The 21717-nt window shown below is 47.0% G+C and overlaps 2 protein-coding genes across 8 annotated transcripts; both read right to left on the bottom strand.

Moving 5' to 3' along the window:
• Nucleotides 1–514: 514 nt before the first annotated feature.
• On the bottom strand, nt 515–20967 carry LOC117592256 (protein quiver). Of its 5 annotated transcripts, XR_004574512.1 has the most exons (8): nt 20885–20967; nt 20732–20825; nt 20191–20238; nt 19517–19573; nt 18560–18612; nt 18395–18488; nt 17949–18239; nt 515–2063 (listed from the first exon to the last, which is right to left on the bottom strand). XR_004574512.1 is itself a non-coding variant. In XM_034285897.1 (7 exons), the coding sequence occupies exons 2-7, from the start codon at nt 20781–20783 to the stop codon at nt 18013–18015; spliced, it is 531 nt and encodes a 176-aa protein (XP_034141788.1). In that variant the 5' UTR covers nt 20784–20825; nt 20885–20967; the 3' UTR covers nt 13761–18012. The 5 variants fall into 5 exon arrangements, 4 of the variants coding, with proteins under 4 accessions (XP_034141788.1, XP_034141789.1, XP_034141790.1 ...); XM_034285897.1 differs by lacking the exon at nt 515–2063 and having other exon boundaries at nt 13761–18239; XM_034285898.1 differs by lacking the exons at nt 515–2063; nt 20191–20238 and having other exon boundaries at nt 13761–18239.
• LOC117592252 (protein split ends) lies at nt 1744–13344 on the bottom strand. Of its 3 annotated transcripts, none has more exons than XM_034285889.1 (11): nt 13035–13344; nt 10539–11899; nt 10336–10471; nt 10035–10273; nt 9815–9969; nt 9520–9687; nt 9268–9443; nt 8821–9203; nt 8617–8741; nt 4880–8532; nt 1744–4243 (listed from the first exon to the last, which is right to left on the bottom strand). In XM_034285889.1, the coding sequence occupies exons 2-11, from the start codon at nt 10689–10691 to the stop codon at nt 2925–2927; spliced, it is 6507 nt and encodes a 2168-aa protein (XP_034141780.1). In that variant the 5' UTR covers nt 10692–11899; nt 13035–13344; the 3' UTR covers nt 1744–2924. The 3 variants fall into 3 exon arrangements, with proteins under 3 accessions (XP_034141780.1, XP_034141781.1, XP_034141782.1); XM_034285890.1 differs by lacking the exon at nt 13035–13344 and adding an exon at nt 12503–12638; XM_034285891.1 differs by lacking the exon at nt 13035–13344 and having other exon boundaries at nt 10539–10785; nt 10819–10921.
• Nucleotides 20968–21717: the final 750 nt, after the last annotated feature.

The raw sequence follows: 21717 nt of genomic DNA on the forward strand, positions 1-21717 counted from the left end.
TGGAATGCAACTGAAATTAGAGTGTGAACAAAATATCAGTACAACTGAAGAAGCTTAAGGTTGAACAAGTGCATGTTCGGAAGGATTAACGAGGGATATAGGGATAAATACCAACCACACGCTGGATGAAGAATATAAATCCGCTGATGGAATCGTTGTGCCAATTGCAAAGAGTTCAAAGTTCTATACAGAGAGGCTGGCTATATGCATATTTAAGCTATTAATACTCGATTGGTAGAATTCACATATCAGTTAGTTATAGAGCATTATCGATAGAGAGAGCGTTCTTGGGAGTGTATGTGGGTTGTGGGTTGTGGGTTGTGGGTGTCTCTACAATATTTTATGGGGTGTGGGTTCTGTTTCGGCCGCTTTTCGCTGTAAACAATTTCACATTTAGCTACGAATTAGTTCAAATACAAATACGCAAAATGGCTGTATCGATACACATATACATACATACCTATATATATATATATTTTAAGTACTTGTTTTTGTTTGGTTTTTGCTTTTTTTCTGTAGGCTTCCTCCCATTTTTTTATACTGTGTACACTTCATGCAAAAGAAGAAGTTAAAAACTGTTAAGTACATATAAAAAATATGATTGTTGCTATTACTATTGTTGTTAGTTAATAACTATATACAATTATTATTGTAGGCTACCCAGACACACACACACACACGAATAAGTTTTAAAAAACTCTTACAAAGTCAAAGCTATGATTTCATTGAATTTTATTTTGTTTCCGATAATGGATGATCCAACAATGAGAATTATTCAGATATTAGACAGTCGCATAAGTCGTATATACACACACAGCTATATATGTGGTTAACTATTCCCCTAAATGTTTAAATAGTTTTCGTGTTTTGTTTTGTTTTGCTTTGCTTTGCTTTGCTTTGCTTTGTGTGTTTTTACCCGTAGTTGCAGTTGCAAGTGTGTCAAATCATAGAAGTTGTACGCATCACAATCGGTTTATCGGTTCAATGGGAGTAGGAGGAGAAGGAATACAACGAACTGGGGATATGAGATGACAATGGGTGGAGCTGGATCCATTACAACACACTTCGAGGTCCAAGGTACGTTCCGCAGTCAGGCTGAAACTGAAACAACAAAAATGTATGTATGGGGTGCTCCGCGATGAGGGGAAGTTCTCGTTTTCGTTTTCGTTTTCGTTCTCGTTCTCGTTCTCTCCGGGATGGATGTTCAGTTTTTTGGCTTTTTATTAGAGTTTGTCGCAATTTTGTTGAAGTTTGCAATTTGTTTTTCCATTTTATTATCGCTCTTTGCTTACGCTCTTACCGCTCTACAATTTACATTCTAGGAAAGTACATCTCTACGTAACTATAGTTTAAATGATTTTGTTTTTTTGTTTTTGTGTGTTTGCTTTGCTGTTGCTTGTTTTCGTTTTGGACTTTAAAATATTATCGTTAGTGTTGTGTTTATATTATAACATATTATCATCAGCAGCATCATTATGTTATTGTTATTATTATAATAATTATTATTATGTTGTTTGTTGTTTGTTGTTGTGTTGCTCTTGCATAAGCATTACAAATACAATTAAAAGTATTACCTTGTATAAAAAATAATAATAATAATCGCATACAATAATAGTGTTTTCTTATGCTCTCCACTGTCCACTCTCCACTCTCCACTCTCCACTGTTCACTCTCTATCGATCCTTTGTTAAAATAACTAAAATTTAGTTGAACGTGGGTTTTTTCTCTTCTCTTCTGCTCTGTTCTGTTCTTATCATCTTTTAGGCTACAGGATAAGTTAATTTAATTTACGTACATTGAAAAATGTGTTTTCGTTTTTCATCTTGTGGGTTTTCTCCCGGTTGGGGGGGGGGGGGGGGGGGGGGGGGGGGGCTGCCGCGATTGGCGGGGGCGCACAACATCGAACAGCAGCCCGGATAAAGCGCGTGATTCTGAAACGGCGTGAGCCTGAGAGGCTTGGCGGCCTCTCCATCGTTCCTACAACTAATTCGTATCACTAAATATATAGTTTCATAATTACTATTAATTCTTGTTGCTGCTACATTTTGTTTTCTGTGTGTGTGTGTTTACAATCGAATATTTACAGTTTGCCAATTAACACATGAAGGCGGGACGACATCATCTCCAGCCCAGCAGAAAGAGCCAAGTTCTCGAGTTATGCTTTACATAAGCATATACATCATTCATACATACATTGTACATACATCGTACATACATATTTAGTAAGTATATTCTCTTGTTTTCTTTTATTTGTGTAATTCTAAATATGTTTTAGGGTTAGGCGATCTTGAAAAATAAGACCTAAATCGTCGTTATACACACACATGTCTCTCTCTCTACATATACACACACACATATATATATATATATACCTCTATATACATATACATATATATATACATATACATATATAATCAAATTAGGCAAAAAAACTTTGTTGTTGGTGGCTTTCGTTTATACAATCTCTGCTCCTTCCATCGTCCCTTTCTGCTTGGCTCTTTCCCTTTTTGGCTCTGGAGTGGATCCTCCTCCTGCCGCCTGTTCTTTCCCTTGTGTGTGTGTGTGTGTGTGTGTGTAGGTGTGCGGGTGTGCGCGCGGGTTTTATGCATATGAAATTCTACATTTAATCTACATTATGTATACATTTAGAGGGCATTGTTGTAGTTGTAGTAGTAGCATTAGCCCAGATGCGCCGCCGACTGGCCACTCAGATTGACCAGACAGAGGGCACAGCAGCAGGATGGCTGCAGGAGTTGGCCCAGGGCCACCATCAGCGGACTCTGCGCTGCGCTCATCGGCGCCAGCAGGAACTCGGTCTGCTCCTGGGCCAAGCTCAGGCCCATTCCCAGTCCCAGCGATGTGCCGCCGGGCAGACTGACGGAGTAAACATTTGGCATTAGATGTTAGCTGCTGCTCTCCGCGTCTCATCTGTTTATGGTGGACGTAACTCCGGCTCCCCCGGCTCCGCTGACATTAACATTGCTCGATGTCGTCACCGTCACACCGCCACCGACTCCTCCTCCAGCTGCTCCACTGCCGCCGCTGCCTGTGCCACCTCCATTGTTGTTGTTGTTGTTGTTGTTGCTTGTGGGCATCACCACGCCGCCATTGTTGGCACTCGCTATGACCTGCTCCACGGTGAGACTCTTGCCCACATCCTTGGCACTGAGCAGCGCTCCGCCATCCGAGGAGCCCACATTGTTCGCATTGGTGCTGACCAGTTGCCTGATGGTCGTGGGTGGGCCGCCCGCTCCGCCACCGCCCGAACTGTTGACGGTGGTGCCCAGCGGCAGGGTTCTCGTGATGATGGCCGAATTGTTGAGTCGACCGCGCAGCACCTGCTGCAGTCCGCCCGGACCCAGCTGCATCTGCATCTGGCCGCTGTTGTTCTTCTGCAGCGGCTTGACGTTGAGCAGGCTGGTGTACAGGACTCGCTTGTCGCCCTGCTGCACTTGCTGCGCATTGGCCGCGGACACTGCCTTGAGCTTCTGGTGGTGCACCTGCTGCTGCTGTGCCTTGTTCAGCACCACTGTGGTGGCGCCCACCTGCTGTGGCGCCTGGCTGGCCAACGTCTCGCCCGAGCTGCTCACAAAGTTCAGCTTGAGATTGGAGTTGGTCAGCTCCTTGTAGTGCAGCTTCTGGCCACCGGAATTGCTGGCCGCCACCGCCGCAGCAGCCGCCTGCAGTTCGCTGGCCGTGGCAATGGTGAAGTTGCCTCCGCCGCCACTGTTGCTGCTGGTGAGGAAGATCTTGTTCGCCTGCTGGGGCGCCGACTGCGAGCTGATTATAGCCGTGGCCGGCTGCAGGCTGTAGTTGTGGTTGGCCGCTATCGCTGCCGCCGAGTTGGGCTTCATCTGCTGCTGCTGCTGCTGTTGCTGCTGAGACTGGGCCGAGTGCTGGCCAGACTGCTGCTGCTGCTGCTGCGGTTGCTGCTGAAGATTGAGATCCGAGACGAGCAGGGGGAATGGCGACATCTTGATCACCTTGCTGAGCTTCTGCAACTGCTGATGCTGGTGGTGCTGCTGCTGTGGCAGAGACTCGCCAGTGTCCATCTGGTCGCCGCTGTTGATCGTCGTTGTCGTTGTCGTCACCATGTCATCCTCGTGATGCACCAGCTGCTGCAGCTGCTGCTTGGTCAGCTGAATCTGCTGCTGTAGCTGCTGCTGCAGCTGCTGTCCACCCGGATGCTGGCCAATCACCTTCCTCTGCGAGAACTTGCGATTCAGCAGCAACTTGTTGATGTCTGCAAGGGCAACAGAAGCAAAGAAAAGTGCAATTAGTTTCAGCTCTAAGCAAAGACAGTTTGTGGTGGGAGCAGAGTCAAAGGTCATACAAAGCAAACATGCAGTTTCGTCCCGTAGCAAATGCAGCGTAATGGAATTATGAGAAATGAAACGAACAATTCACAGCCACTTACAGAACAACTTACTATAGCAGAAACCCGCCATCGAATCTAGCCTAGCAGTTAGCACCACGACGGCTAAGATAATCAGAGAGATCTGAGAACTGAGCATCCAAGTTGAGGTAACAAAAGGGACTAAGTGGAGTACCATTGGAAGCAAAAACGATTGATTCCAAGAGGCAAAGAATACATTCGTCCCTTTGCTGTACAAATGTCTCATAAGCAAACAGACGCTCGACTCGAACTATTCGATAACAGAAGCCAAATTTACAGTATATTTTGGTTAGCAAAACTTCTACCTCCACAGATAGTTTGATTACAACGCAGCAGGGGCATATCAAATCAACTCAAACAAAAATAAACAGCAACTAAATCTTGAAAGCATCGACGCTCTCGCTTGTTCCTTTCTACGACACATCATCATCACCTATGAAAGAGAATACATTATACTCGATTCACACCAGTTTGGTGGCTCACCTGTGTTCTCGGGTCCATTGAGCTGCCGCTTTTGGGTGGCCCGACTCGTCCAGAGTATCTTGTTGCCCACCGCCGCTGGCGAGGTGTCGGCCGTTGTCGAGAGCACCGCCGTGGTGGCCACCGCCGTGTTCGTGCCGCTCACCTGTCGCCACACAATCGGCTGCTGCTGCACCAGCTGCTGTTGCGAATGCTGCTGGACGACATTGTTGCGGTTGGGCGTCGTCACAATCAGAGGCGTCGTGGTGCTGCCCTGCTGCTGCTGTTGCTGCTGGTGTTGCTGCATGCCGGCTATGCTGTGCACGGCCAACTGCTGGCCACTGGCCGTGTTGATGATGTTCACACTGGAACCGGAGCTGGAGCCGACGCCGCCCGTGGAGCAGTTATCGTCGCTCTGCAGCTTCACATTGGACAGAGTGATGACGGTGTTGGGTCCAATCGATGTGGTGGTTGCTCCTCCGCCACCGCCACTTGTCTTCTGTATGGCGTAGGTGACCTTCTGGGAGGCTGCGGCGGCTGCTGCCGTAATAATCTCGCCGCTTCCGGTGGTGTAGATCATGTGATTGCCAGCGGCGCCAGCGCCGGCTGCGTTGAGGGGTGTCAGGGAGCGGGACGAGGTGACAATGCTCTGTGTGGTGATTACCGGCGAGCCGATCCCATCCCGCTGCATCTGGAAGAGCAGCTGCTGCGTGGGTTGCTGCTGCTGCTGCTGCACCTGCACTTGCTGGGGCGTGCCCTGGCGCTGCTGCACCGTCACATTGCGTAGCTGGGCTTGGGCCAGCTGATGCTGCAGCTGCTGCTGGGCAGAGAGGTTGGGCAGGGGACTGCTGCCCGTGTGCGGTGTGATCGTCACAATGTCCCCCACGGCCGCTCCGCCGCCGTACTCCGTTCTGGCAATGATCTGTGGACCGGCATTGGCGAACTGATTCAGCAACTGCGTCACCTGTGGCCCTGTCGGCGTTTGGACCTGCGCCTGTGTCTGGGTTGTCAGCTGCAGCTGTTGCGTTTGCACCTGCGACTGAATTTGCGACATTTGCGTCTTTTGGGGTGTTATCTGGGCGGGTATATTGATGAGCTGCGGCGTGGGAGTGGACACAATTGGCTGCGGCATTGACTGCGACTGCGACTGTGACTGCGACTGTGACTGCGACTGTGGCGGTGGCGTGGGCTGTAGCTGAACGGTTGGCGCTACCACCACCTCCGGCTGCGGTGTCTCCAGCACTGGCTCCACCTTTACAGCCTGCAGGAGGGTGTCTGCCGTTGTCGTTGTGACCGTCGTGACTGGAACGGATGTCGGCTCTGGCTCTGCCTGTGGCTGTGGCTCCTCTTTGGGCTTTACCACTTCCTGGCTAAAGAAGACCTCGCGATCCTTGAGTGACTCCTGCGTGGGACAGACCGTAAACGAAGAGCTGCCCACCGGCACATTCGCTGGCCTCGGCTTGCGCGGGCGCCCAGCGCGCTTGGACGACTCTCCGCCGCCCACCTTGGGCTTCTTTTCGTCGATGCAGTCGAGCAGCTGATCGGCAATCTCAACCTCATCCACAGCCGCCTCGCCATCGAGGATGCCGTTCCAGAAGCTGGTTGCCTGGTTGAGCGCCTTGGGATCATCCATGGCGCACTCCTGCAGGATGTTGTCCAGCATGTGCTCGTGATTGTCATCCTCATCGTCGCCGAGCAGATTGTTGATGTCAGTGAGTGAATCGCCGGCGCTTAAGGTGAACTCCAGAGCGGAGCCCGAGCCGGAGCCGGAACCCGAGCAGTTCGGACTTTTGCTGTTGCCTCGGGCATAGTCCTGGGCGTAGGCCGTCTGAATAAGATGAGCATCCGAGTCCATGTCCGTGTACTTGAAGGCATTGCTCAGGAAATACGAGTTGCTGTCGCCCTCGATCTCCTCCAGCTTGCCCAGACGATTCAGCTCTATGCTGATGGGCGTATCCTGGGTCCAGTCCACCGCATGGAGACCAGAGAGTTCGCTGCAGGGCTTATCCACGCCATCGTGGCTGTCGGAGAGCTCGTCCGTAGGCGTCTTGGGACGAAAGTGCAGCCAATCGCGTCGGATCTCGGAGAGGAGTTCGTTGCAAATGTCCAGACGCTGACTGGAGGTGGGCGAGAGTCCGCCCAGATAGTCCACGTCCAGCTCCTCTGCCGGGGCATCGATATACAGGTCCCTGGGCTTCGAGTGCGTTTGGCTGTTGCGCAGATTCTGCAATCGAATCACATCGGGCAGCTGATTCAGGCAGACTGTCTCCTCCTTCAGCTCCTGCTGCGGACAGACCCTCTGCTCTTGCTGCTGCAGTTGCTGCTGCTGCTGCTGCTGGGCCTCCAGCTCCTTCTTGACAGCCGTGTGGCGGATGATGTTGCTCAGCTGGGCGAGATTCACATCGTCCTCTGCCTCATCGTCCATCAGTTCGGGCTCAGGAGCAGAGCTGGCCTGCAGTACAGTGGCCGCCACCGTGGCGGTGCGTATGCTGCTCAGCGGCTCGTTGGAGTCGTCGGCATCGATGAGCTCACGCTTTATCGTCTTGGCCACATCCTCCACTGAAGGTCCAAGCATGGATGCGCCTGCTGCCGATGATGTTGATGATGCTGCTTCCGCTGCAGCGGCTGCTTCAACGGCTCGTGCTGCTGCCGCTGCCGCTGAGGTGCTCGCCACCGGCTGATCCTCATGCCCAACGCTCTCGTTCGCCTCCGCCTCTGCCTCCAGCTTTATCACATTGATTTTGTCGCTTATGCTAACGTCCTTATTCATATTATTACTACTACTACTGCTACTACTGCTGTTGTTGTTGTTGTTGTTGTTCAACACGGTGTTGTTGTTGTTGTTGGAACGGTGGTGGTGCGGCTGCTGCTGCTGATGATTGGCTCGCGGAGCTGGCAGCTCCTCTGCCGCACTGCTCTTATCCTCCTGCGGCGCCAAATTCTCGCATGCTTCCATCTGCTCCTCCTGCTTGAGTTTCTGCCCCAAGGCCAGCACCAGACGCTGCAGATACGCCCTGGGCAAAGGACACAGCTGGGCAGTGCTGGAGGAGTCCTCTTCCCCAGCTGCTGCTGCTGCCTCCGACGATCTCTTCAGCCGCTTGGCCGCATTGAGCTCACGCAGCTGCTGCTTTTTGTGGCGCAGGCGACGCCGTTTCAGGCGCATGTCGTGCGAGTTCTGGGACAACGTCACCGCCGAACTGTAGAAACTCAGCCGCGAGACATTCTCGTCATCGGTGGCCAGATCATCCTCCTCGCCATCCGGCTCGAGCTCCAGCACCTCGTCCACCTCTTTGTCCTGCGGCAGGGGCAGCAGCATGGAGTCACCCACCGACCTGGTGCTGGCTGAGATGGGTTTATCCGCTTGCTGACTGTTGGGCTCCGATTTGACAATGTCGAGCGGCAGCGACGACGACTCATCGACGTCCATGGGCTTGGCTGCGGGCACAACAACAAGATCCACAACAGTGGGCGGGGAGCAGGGCTTGGCCACTGGCAGCAGCAGCCCCTCCGGCTTCAGTTGGTTGCTTCTCCTTTGGGCGTTGTTGTTCTTCGATACACTCTCCATGACGGTGTAATCCAGCTGCGACCAGACATCGTCAAAGTTCGTTATTGCCCGATCGAGGAGTATCCTTCCGCCACGACCCACACGACGACGGGCGAAGCCAATGCAACGCGGCCTGCAAGATTAGCCCCGATTTATGCTTGAGTATGGGGCAAAGGCAAAGGCAAAGGCAAAGCCAAACACCAACAACACAACGAACCTGGGATAGTTGATGGAGGTCAGCGTGTAGCGATATTTGGGATCCGAATACCCTCCCGCCGATTTGCTCGTTTCCGTCTCCTCATCTGCCGAGTCGTAGGGCCAGCGGCCATTTCGGTGCCGTGTCTATGGAAATGGAAAAGTCAACATTAAAATCATTTTCTATCTGTGCGAAATGGAGGGGGAACTGTAAAGCTCAACTTACGGGCAGGTAAATACAACTTGGCTTCCGTCTAAATGCAAACGGTGCCTCATCCTCGCTCTCGGAGCCCAGCTGGTTGCCATTGAGACCACCATTGAGATAGTCATCCTCCTCGCTGTCGAGTATCGAATCGTTTGCCGCCGGCGAGGCACTCTGCTGCCTGTTGTGCAGATGATGTGGCAAATGGTGGGCAGGCGATGCACCAGAACCCGACGACTGCCCCGGCAAATACTGTTGAGTTTGCTGCTGCTGCTGTTGTTGCTGTTGCAGTTGTTGATGCTGCAGATTCTGCTGCTTGTCGCGGGGAAGTTTGTGCTTGCGCTTCTTGTACGGACGCTTCTCCTTGCGACTGCTGCTCCCGTTGCCGCTGCCAGAGTGGATGGTGTCTAAACGGAATTTGAATTAGTTTTTGTTATGGCAGAGTAAAATGTTTTCCATTCGTTTGCTTACCCATTGTCGACGTGTTCAGGTACTGAGACGGCGAGGCATACACATTCGCATTGCCCGCTGCTCCTCCAGTTGACAGCAGACCCGGTGGCAGGGCAGCCAGAATGGCGCCACCCGATCCAACCGCCGCCGCCGTCCCTTGTGAGTATTGATTCGTGTACACAGAATTATACGCGGGTCTGTAAACGAAACAAAAACCAATGCGCATCGGTTATACATTGAACACTTTGGAATCTTCGCTGATTTAGAGCTCACCTTGTGCTCTTGTATTGAGCACTCAGCTCGGAGTAGACAGCACCATTGAAGTCGCGCATCTCGACGCGCTTCTCAAAGATATTCACCGACGTCTTCAGTTGTTCGCGCTTCGTCTCCTCGCGCCGCCGCACCATCTCCAGTATAGTTGTGGCGCGCTGCAGGTCGCGTCTGTTTCGATAGGGAAAGATTAATTAGTTAATGCGCACAATTAATAGAAATATTTCTCGCTATATGCTGGCCATCTAGCAGAACTTTTGCAACCGACTTTATGTGTGAGATTCCCCTCAATTCTTACCGCAGCTTGAGCATCTTCTCGTAGGAGGCCTCATCATTCTTGCGATTCTTGCGCGTTTGCATTTTCTCAGTGCGCCGACGAAAGGCCAAATACGGATTATTGGAGCTGGCACCAGGACGACTCTCTGTCTTCACAGAGAGTATCAGCGGATGTTGCTGCAAAAGGACAACACAGAAAGTTGAGCATAAGGTAGGGACTGTTGCCCCAATCGAATGCCTACCATCTTGAGGCGCTTGTTGAGCCAGTAATCGTAGAGGGATATGCTCGTCTCATCATCCTGATTGAGCAGAGACTTGGCCTCATTGAGGGTGACGACCGTTTGGCCCGAACTCTTCTCCAGCAAATCCATCAATTGCTCAAACTTCAGCTCCGACAGGTCAAGGCGCTCCTGCTGGTTCAGCCATTCCATGTCCGCCTTGTCCATATCGTAGTCGGGCACCTCAGTGTCCAGGCCAAGAGCTATTGGAGGGGAAAACGTTTAGTATACGAAAGATTATGTGGTTTATCGAGTGGGAACTCACGTTGCATGTGAATCATTTGGCGAGGCATCTTGTAGTCCGGCGGATAGTAGGTGTCGTAGAAGGGCTGGTCCGTCTGCAGTACCTCGGGTGTGGGTATGATGAGGCCCGTGCAGATTGCCCGCTGCAGATGGTGTTCCTGTTTACCAAAATCATTGATTAAAACTGAGACTTTTGAATACTCATTTGAGGTTGAATATACTTACCGACTCTTCCTCCTTCTCCATGCCACTTGGCATTTGGGGCACGGCACGATTTATGGCTGAATACTCGGGCAGATCGGGCAGCTCCTCGGCCAAGTAGATGGGCATCTGCTTGGACGGATCCAGATGGCGTGCTCTGAACGATAGCTTCGACATTTTGACTTCTTTTTGTTGGTTTGTTTGTATGTGAGTGGTGTATATGGAGTATGTGGAACGTTTTAGCTGTTGCTGTTTTGTATATTTCTTATATGCTTTGTTTATGTTTTTTGTTTTTGTTTTTGTTTTTGTTTCTGTTTCTGTTTTATGGTTGGTTAAGTGGAATTGGCTGCTTAAGTTGCTATGGATACTCCTGCTGCTGCCGCTGCGGGAGCTGTTACCCTTCTGCTGACGGCTCTACCGGCCACCGGCGTTGAGGGATTTGTGCTGCTGCTGCTACTGCTGCTGCTGACGCCGCTCTCAAGGATCTTACTCCGTTGCGTTAATGCTGCAGCTGCTAAGCGCTTCGTTGTTGCTGCTCCTTCTGCTGCTGTTGGTGCGGCTGTGGTTGTTCTCTCTGCCAACCTGGCTATGGATGGAGAAGATATGCTGCTAGTCCCGAGCGTATGCAACAGCAGGGATGCACAGGCTAGATGCAGTACGATGATGCGGCTGGCCAACAGTCGGGCCTGATGCTGCTCCTCCGCCTCCTCCGACGACTTAGCACCGGGGCTGCGGTGGCTGTGGCTGCTGTGCCAGCTGGTTAACGCAGCCCCTGTGCCCGTTCCCTTGGCAAACGTTCTGCCACTTGTTGGGATTTGGTGTGGATTTTGATGTAGATTTGGGTGTGGGTATGGATGTGATTGTGGATGTGGATTGGGGATCGGGTTGATGATCAATGAACGCCGCTTGAGAGCAACCTTTGTTGCTATATAGGGCGTATCGTTATCGTCTTCGTCCACCTCCTTATCCTTCTCCTCCTCCGCCTCTGCCGCCGCCGCCGTCGCCTCCTGCTCCGCCTCCTCCGACTGCTGTTCCTGCTGTCCGGACTCCTCGATACGTGCAGACAGGGCCGACAGCAGCAAGATGGCCAGAGAGATTAGCTGATTGCAATTACGACGACAACGCAATGGTAGCAACAACAATGACAACGAATGCAGCAATTGTGTCGACGACATTTTTCACGTTGAAATCGAAAAAAGTATGTGAATTGGCATAATTACGTTCATCAAAATTGCACATTTCAGTTCATCATCATTTTTCTATATTGAAAATTGTTTTGTTTTTCTTTTCCAGTTGTTGCCGTGTGCCGCTCTTCGTTTCGTTGTTGCTTTCTTGTTGTTCTCTTCTTTCTATCTCTCTCTTCCTTATCGTTGGATGATAAAAATCTACAAAAGACGAAGACAACAACAAAAAGAGGTAAGTAAACAACTAACACACACACAATCAAATCGATCACAATGAATGCATAGTAGAAACGTGTACGTGGGCGTGTGTGTGTGCGTGCGTAAGGGGAGCGCGCGCGGGAAAAATAATCTAAATACACACACACACACAGCACCACACACTGCGGCGATCGCACTCGCAAACAGTTATAAAAATATATGGCTGTTTCGCTTTAAATTCATAAAAACACGCACTGCACCATATTCGCTTTTGTTTCAGACCATGAATCATTTCATTCTTAGCTTAATTCCGTCTTTTTTTTTGTCGAAAAATGCAAAATCATGGAAAGCCGCGTACAAAAAAAGGCGGCATAAACAAACACACACGCGGCGACAGCCTCAAACAAACGCGGCGAATTGCACGAAGCAGAAAAAAACACGAAGCGCAAAACACGACGAAAAAGAAGAAAAAAAGGCAGTCAACTCTTCCTCATGTGGGTTTTGTTTTTTGCATTTATTGGCCAAATTAGTGAACCGCCGCGCCATGTGTATATTTCCAGACGCTTTAATCAATTTTTAACATCGTTTACCGCACTTTTCACACACCTGCAAGCAAAATTTTGTTGATAATTCGCTTGAAAAATTTACACAAATTTCAAGATTTTGCGTAGCGTGGTTTTGCTGGAAAGCAATAATGGCGGCCAGAGAGCCGAAGACTGACGACGCTGCGGACTCACAGGCCGCGAATTTCGATCAACGGCGGCGACATTCACACGGACCGGTAAGTGGCCACTTCATTTACTTTTGTTGCCACTTTAACACAATTTCACAGCCCAGAGCTTGGGTAATTATTTAATTTTATTTTGAATGGTAGTTAAATATTTTTAGCTGTCCCGCACACATAAACAGCACTGTTTTGCCGCAAAAATAGTTATCGATTCATCGCCGTTCGGCGGCTGTTTTCCGCGGCGCGAAAGTCCGAACACACTCCGAAACGTGAGACTAGCTCCCTCTGCCGAGCTTCTTCGGCACTACGTATCCATGATTTTTTTCACAAACAAAAAAATCGATTAAATTTTTTCACACACATTTTTTGCACTTTATTAATTTATTACACGTCCACACCAACGTTACATACCGCTCGGTACGTTGCTGGAGCAACGCCAAAATTTCAGCAATATTCAATAAGTTTTGCTGGTAAAATCGACCGAAATTGTCTTCAGCAGCGGGACACGTTTTTACTTAATGGGCGGCCATCACGAATGAAATTTTCGGAGTCGTGCAATCGTCCAAAATACTGACGAAATTATTTTGGCTTGCTCAGTTTCTGATCCATTGCATGAAATCGAATGCGGTTTTCGCTGGTACCTGTAGAATTTTGGCAGGGAGAGAATGCATGCATTGGGATCACTGACAGCAGCTGAATTTATTTAAATAAATTGTTTAGACGCTAAAACATGTATCGATTCTCCGCCGTTCGGCAGCAGTTTCAGCGGCGCGAGAGTCTGAAGCGACACCGAAATGTTTACTGGCTCCCTCTGTCGAGCTTCTCTGTAATCACATCTCTATAATATATTTGTAAAATACCGATTATTTATTGATGGAGACGATTAGGTTTTGTTGTCCCACAATATTTCTTAAAATTTATAAATATATTGATAAAATATATAAGCAATGTTTATGCACGTAAGGACACCGTATTGTGTCTAGTTTGCGTGCGTGACTCATATCGATACTACTTTTAGGAACCCTGAACTGAAATAATGTTGCACAGCATTCTCCTCCACTCAACATGCTGCGCAACACATAAACGCCCTTTTCCGTCCGTTGCTGCTTGAGTTCAGAAATGTTTTCCATTATTCGATTTCGTTTAAATAGATTCTTCTTTATTATAATCTTGTACAATGCTCTGTTGCAAAACAATCTTAATATTCGCGCTGTTCGCTTTAATCGATTTAATGTTTACTTGAAATATCTTTATTGGCTAAATACAATTGTTGAGATTGAGTTAGAGATATTATGGTACGGTGCTCATGGATTCGTATCCCTATAACAGTTAGCCTTAAAATCTTAAATGGATCTTTAACAATTTCCGGCGAGTATGCATTTAAGTACGAGTATTTTTAAGCTTTAGCGGATAATAAATACGATTTACATTCAGAATGCTCAATACTTTAACCGAGAAATGTTCCGTCTGTTCGCTCATCCTCCTTCGCCTTGGCAAGCCATCGATGGAGACGGTTAGCGTTGGTTAGACTGGTTAACGAAAGCGAACTGGAAGCACCGTTGAGCTGGGTTGAGTAAATATTTAATGGCTAAATTGAGGTTAAGTTGAGGCTTAGATAAAATAAAGCTTCGGGTTTGGGGGTGTTGTTCAAGCCAAAGCATTGGAAGCCCCCAAAGCTGTCTGTTCTGTGCCGTCTCGCCGGCTGATTGGGCTCGTCCCGCGCTGATCCTCGGGCGGTTGTGTGTGGCCCCTTGGCGGTCGTCGTGGCCATGCCGCACAGACGTTCACAATTACATATTGCGGCTCTGCCGCTTGTGGCCAAGTGCATTTCGAATGCGGTTAGCATTACGCGCACACAGGCAAAGGGCTTGCCAACTCTAAACAGATGCTCGGCAATGACGCGCGCATGCCGCCCACAAATGCCGACCTCGGCCTGTCCACATCCCTCCCTGGAGGGGGGTGGAGGGGCAAGTGTGGAGCGGCTGTCGCGCCATTGCGACCACTGCGATGGTTGCGATGGCGTACATGATGAAAAAATTTAAGTCAGACAGTGGTGTCGTATGTGAAAAAGCACCATAAAACGGGCATGCAGGCGAACCCTCCAGCTCCGAGAGAGCGGTCCTCTAGTGTTAGAAGAGTTGGCTCTGTCGCAGACTGCAGCGCCTGCGTGCCGTTACCTGACGAGAGAGACTCTCTGCTGTTGGATGTTGGAAGTGGTGGTGGAACATATGTGGGTGCTATGTCAGCTTGAGTTCCATGGGAGGCTGCGCGAGGGCGGGGGCTTGGTGACTCGACTGACCGATGGACAGACATTGAGAGAGAGAGTAATAGAGTGGGTGAGAAGTGGGTGAAGGATTACTGAAGTGGTGGGGAAATAGAAGAAGATGGACTCGTGGTGAGTTGAGGTGAGGTGAAATTATAAAAAACAAAGCGTAAATCGTGTTGGAAGTCGAACGAAAAAGCAGTAGGCGATAGAAATATATGTATTATGCATCGGGAGAATGAGATAAAAACTGAAACGATAGAGTAAACGAAAATAAAAACAAATTAAGGCGAATGCTTTGCTTTTGTTTTGATTCTTTGGTCACTCTTTGGCTTTCCTTTCTGGTTTCTTTCTGTTTTTTGCAATATTCAACAACCAATACCAATGTTAAGTTAAATATAGCGCTTTGGCGGCTATATATTGGTAAACGTCTATGATATTAATTTAGTGCTTTTTGTATTGTGAGGAATCTATGGATCGGAAGCTTGGCCCACAACATTCGGGTCTTTCAACGGCTGATAGTCTATAATTGTATATTCATGGCTTTGACATCTCTTCGCGCCTACATGTAGTAAAAACTTATGCTTGTTCTGTTATTTATGATCCACACTTTCAATCGAGTTTAGAGTGGGGCTGGGCTAATGATTTAGTATCTGTTTTGTATGTATCTGTGTATACTTTCAGTGTGTGTCCGGGACTATATGCACTTGTGACTAATTTCAATTTGAGCGGATCAACTGCGACAATGATCCCAGTGACGAGTGCATATATCTAGTGTTGGGTTGGGGTTGAGTGTCATCGTTTATCGTTAATCGTTTGCTACAGGTGTGTGTGTGTGTGTGTGTGTGTGTGTGTCTCTATTAGAGGAGTTCTATGTTTCGGTTGTATAGAAAGTTAGTAAAAAGAGTTAGTTAGTTAGTTAAACAGATGGAAAGATTTACAGAGATACATAAGAGAGATTGAGAGAGAGAGAATGTGGGCGTTAGATGTTTGGAACTACAAAAAGTACTAAATTAAATAAAAATTATTTTTGTTTGCACTACTGAATCCATTATGCGGTGTAAATCGATTGCAAATTCATTTCATATCGATTTCATTGCCTGTTTCGATAGTATTTTTTATGTTTGTTAATTAACTTTGAAACGCATTAACCGTCAATCAATCATTCAATCAAATACTGGTTACTAGAATATTGTCAACATTCACAAACCAAAATCGTTTAGATATTGTACATATGTATGCGTGTGTGTGTGGAGATTATAGTTAAGTTTATATTTTGTGTATTTGTCATCGAACAAGAAAGCATTAAACTATATTGTAGATACAACAAATGAAACGGTAAACTCAAACTCAAGTCAAATGGTGTTGGATAATTGCATAATAATTGCCAAGTGTGGGATGGATATAGGAATATCGATAGAGAGAGAGAGAGAGAGAGAGGAGCGGGGTGTGTGTAGCACCAAGAACGGCGGCCCGACTCTGACTCCCAGCAAGAGCGAGCGAGCGAGCGAGACTTATAGAGAGAGAGAGAGAGAGAGGGAGGGAGAGTGAGTTGGAGGCAGTAGCGAACTAAGTATATGGTGCGCGCAACTGTACTTTTCTGGTGACTTACCTTGCAACTGCAGAACCTGAACATGCTCTACACAGCTGTACAGCTGCACTCGTTTGGCAATTTTCTTCAAGCATGTTTCAATCAAATCAACTAAAGCCAGTACCAGGTTAAGGATTAAATAGTACAAATGCATGAGGGAGCAGTGCAGTAGTGTGTGTGTGAGAGAGAGAGAGTGAGTGGGAAGCTAATAAACGGATCTAAGCTAAGAGTTAAGAGCAAATTTAGTTAGAGATGTTATGGTATGGTAAAATGTTTGTTATTTATTTAGCCAATTCTCAATGATACAAATGAAAAACGATCCAAATGCGCTTAATATAGTACAAAAGCTCGAGTCGATTAGTGGTACATCGGGTGCTCGAGAGAGAGAGAGAGAGCGAGAGAGAGGATAACCATTACTAGGTATAAGTCATAATACTAATTCATACTTTAAAACTCAAATCATAAGCTATTTAATTCGATTCGTTTAAGTCTATCACTAGCATGACAATGAGAATTGAGTCACTTTCAAATTCATATGTAATGTGGTTGGGAATTGGGGATCGGGGATGGGCGGTATGCGGAGTTGATTCTTCTACTTACTAACTAATTATCACTTGTTGAATACAAACCAAAGGGCAGCCACGGGCGACGTGACGACTGATTTCCTTATACAGTTTGAGGGGGCTAAGCTAATGGTGAGACTACACTATGATTTCCATGATATGATGTCGAACCGATTAAAGCTTAATGTAATGCAACATGAAGTTCTCTCCTGGATGAGCAAATTGATGTATTCCACTTCCTTAACAGTTGGAGTTGCTGCAGTTGCAGTTTGATTTGTAGTTGCAGTTGCAAGTTTACATACATACACCCGATGTAGTTGAATGTTTTTTACATTGTAAACATATTTAAGTGTGAATCGATCCTCTTCTGGAGGGTTGTGTGTGGGGGGAGCGGGGCATTTACAAATGTAAGTAACAACGAAAGTAAAGTATGTAACTACGATTCCTACTTAAGCGCTACATGCTTCAGGCTTGCTTTAGCATCAACAACACATGCAATTCAAATAACGAGTACTCGTACTGTGACTCGCAACTGAGTCGCAACTCGTTCTCGTTCTCGTTCGACTCTACGTCTACTCGTTGCGCGCAGACGCAGTGCATCCAAAGCTCGCTTACCGTGTACGTGTACGTGTACGTGTGTTAGTGTTTGTTTAAGTGTATTAGTGTACAAAAAAAAGAGGAAGCCTTCTCTGTCTGTGGAAGCATTTGGGCTGGGCTACTTGAGCTTTCTAATGGTGCTTATCGAACTATTATTCAAACTACTCAATTCAATGCTCGTTTCGGCCTCAAACTGTGCTTCAAACGTTCAAAATGATATTCAAGCTACAAATCAATAATGTTTACAGAGAGAGAGAGAGAGAGAGTTAGATAGGGAGACGGAGAGCGAGAGTTTTGAGAGTTGTATGCATGTGTGTGTGTGTGGCGTGTGTGTGTGTGTGTGTCTATGGATGGGTGTGAGCCTAACAACACTTTCTATCTGTTGAGCAATTGACCCATTAGCCAGGACACTGCCACTGCGATGGTGTTTATGAGATGCAACTGGTGGCCATGAGTGTATAAATCTTTACTAGAATTGCACATATCTTCCTCACAAAAGCACATATGTCCATTGCCTGAACTTTCCATCATGCACACGTGATCGACCATGAATAAATTGATCTGTAACTGTGACGTACACATGCGGCGCACCACCTCGTAGGCTGCAAAATAGAGAGAGAGAGAGAGAGAGACAAAGACATGGAGGGGGACACACGCACACAGTTACATCAGTTAGAAATCAGAGTTGCTTCAGCACAGTTAACGGGCAGGAGTACAGTTTGAGGTACAGTTGTGCTTTGGGGGGCACTGTACTTACGTGATCTCTGATGGCGAACCATTTTCACACAGCAACCGTTGCAGGTCATCAGGGGCGGCTGGTCCCTCGGCAGAGCCGTATAGTTAAATGGATCCTAAGGATAGTTCATCAAAGATCATTTACTTCGGTCTTCATTTTATGTTCTTGGCAACGCCTTCGACTCACCTTACAGCGGGCATCTGTCCAGGAATCGCACTCGTAGCAGTAAATCGATCGCGCTAGACGAAAAGAGATCCATTAGTATCCAGTGCATGGTAAGTCTGAACTTCTTGGTAACTCTCTGCACTAGTTTGAGGTTAGATTTTTGTTTTTCGGGGTACAGTAACGCCAAAAGCATGCCAAAAAGATCTCAAAAGCAGGCAACAAAGTGTTGCAACTTAAATGGGGGTTTTGTTGTGGTGTGCATAGAGTCAAGATCGTGTTTCAAAATATTGTACAAATCATATAAGACTAAACTGTAAGCTACAACGTGCCGAGTATTGGATAACAGATGGGAAGCTCTTGCGGGTAATATTGTATTGCGGGTTATTGAAAGGCATGCAAACACACACACACACACATATACACACACACAAGACAAGACAAGACAAGACACACACACCCACAAGTACTTAGGATAAAATAGAGCTAAGCCGAGGTACAGTTGTGTCACGACTTCAAGGCAATTGTAGGATAATCGATTACGATTTTGATTACTTTGCGAGGCATACAAGTGCCTTGAGGCGCTTCAAAAGTAACTAAGGACTCGGACAGGTCGATAGGTACAAGAAAAAAAAAACAGAAACCAAACCAAACAGTGCAAGAGAAAGTAAAGTGAGGAAGGAGCAAGAGTTGGTTGGCCCGCTTCGTGGAAAGCATTTGCAATCGATCTTCGATCTTCGATCTTCGATCTTCGATCGATGGGAACTCTGGACAGGTAAACCATAAAACGATCTTAATTAACATAGTGATACGTAGTACAAAAATATATGTTCCTTATTCATGGCACCGATTTGAGTCTTGTTAGAGATAGAATATTTGTATACACATAGTACTTAGGCACGGACTCTTAGCAATTCTTAATTTCTTTGTTGTTTTCTTAAGCAAATTGTTTCTGTTTTGGAATGGCAAATGGACTCATACTTTGGCATTCGGCTGAGGCCTGCGGAATCCATATGAGAGTTAGAAATCCGAATATGGCTGCAAATAAACAATGGAAGAGAAGAGAGCAAAGTAGAAGAGGGCAGTAGAGCGGGCTGGCGACGGGGATGGGGAAAACTCTGGCGAGAAGAACAGCCCAGGCTGTTGGCCGTTGGGCTGCCCTTCGCCTAGCTGGGGGGAATTCTGTGTGGTGTGTGGTGTGTGCTGGGTTTAACTTCCTAACCCCCCCAACAAGAAGAGATTACAATTTACAAATTACTTTTAGTGGGAGGACTCCACTGGCAACAACTCAAGAGGCAAACGGATACGTGTGTCGGGTCGTGACCAGGAATATACGAGTATATGCATATGGTAGGGTGTATATACGGGGGTTTGTATGGCAGATATAGTGTGTAGAGTGTACAGACAGCTTCTTACAGTCGATAGAACGGCATTTACAATCAACGGCACGGCACGTACGAAAAACCAAACCAAAACCCAAATGGAACGCAACAAATTCTCATTTTGACTTTCTTTTTACAGGGGGAATTTCCATTTTTAGTTTGGATACAAACAAAACAAAACACATGGGAATTTTGGGTTAATTTGGGGGGTGGGGGTGGGGGGTTAAATCATATGCAAAATGAAGCCAGTTCGATATCAAAACTGAAACTTACTTGGAAAACAATTATCGGTTGTAGCGAATTTAGCCAATGCCAAAAAAACTTGATTTTGATTTTCGTTACAGATGAAATAAATGAAGAAAAAAAATATAAAGGAAAAAAATGTAAAAATGTTTTCAATGTTCTATCTACCAGCTAGAAAAAAAACAACGCATAAAACAAATCAATCATCTAGACTCCCAATCCAAACATTCGATTCACTTCGCTCCATCGTTTCGCACTTTCAATACTTGGATGGATGGAAACCGAATAAAGTATATTTGAGGGCGAGTCTGTCTGCTCTGCTGGTACATTGTCCGCTCAAAAATAGTTTAAATCGGTCCAAATGTAGCATTAATATTGCTCCTGCCCTGTGTTGTTTCATCATGCTCATATCCACACTTTTCCATGGTCAGTTCTTGGAGCAAAAGTGCGTAATAAAAATGTCTCCCTCGATTTGCTGTTGATCTTTGCTCATTTATGTATCATTTCATGTCCACGATACCCCCTCTTTGTGACTGATGTCTGTGCTTGACTGGATGCGTGAAGGGTTTACCTGTGAAAGCCAACAACCAGCTGCCGACTGCATTTCCCCTTTCTGTCCACATCTTCAGTGTGCTGGCGCCTCGGCTGCTGCTTAGCTCACTGCCCTGTGGTTATCAAATTGTAGTACTTGGTTGGCAGAGGGTTTAAATATACGAAAACTCACTTGGAAATGCGTATAATGTTTGGCTGTAATGGCTGCACTTCCCTCAGGTGCGGCGACTTCTGCTCTTAAGCATTCTGATGCCCGTCACTAAAACGAAGAGAAAGTGTTGGAGCCGAGTTAGTAAATGCATTCTGCCGTGCCTCGGCATGTGCCTCATGTGCCAGAGTGAACGTTGGAGTATCCTGAAGATGAATTATGTTTCGGTTCTAAATTTTAAGCTCCCCAACCCAAGCGACAATATAAATATGGATATATATAGAGATTGTGGGCACACAAGTATAGAATGGAAGTGGATCAAAGACACCAAGCTATAAATAGGGCCACATAACCTCTAATAAGTGTTCTAGGTCAACCGATTGGGTCTGGGGTCGTGTCTGTGCTGTGCTGTGCTGTGCTGTGAAAGGGGGAACCAAATTCAAGCTCTGCCCCTCGAAACTGTTGTATGTCCAAGAATGTCACACTATGCCGAATGCATTTATCATTTATCACATAATGTTTGAGTTTATTGTGGCATTCTCTGTTGTTGTTGTTGTTGGTATTTTTTGCATTGAACTTTGGCAGAGCGTCAAAAGTGTATACGAAAAACTGTGGCACCAAGATGAGCGGCAGACTAAAAAAACTATTTATATTTATGTGTGTGCCACTGCTTGGAGCAGAAGAGTGACAAAACTGAGGCTGGGAACTGACGGACAGATACCCTGGCATTGAACTTAGCTCCCTAGATGTCTGTTTATTTGTAGATGCATAAACCCATCTACCCAAGCAATGGGTAAAGAAGTCCTCCTCTTTGATAGTTTCTGTTTTTTTTTCAGGTTAGGGTTTTCGCTTTGGCA

This window comes from Drosophila guanche, unplaced genomic scaffold, assembly GCF_900245975.1.
Source record: "Drosophila guanche unplaced genomic scaffold, DGUA_6, whole genome shotgun sequence".
NCBI classification, from domain to species: Eukaryota; Metazoa; Arthropoda; class Insecta; order Diptera; family Drosophilidae; genus Drosophila; species Drosophila guanche.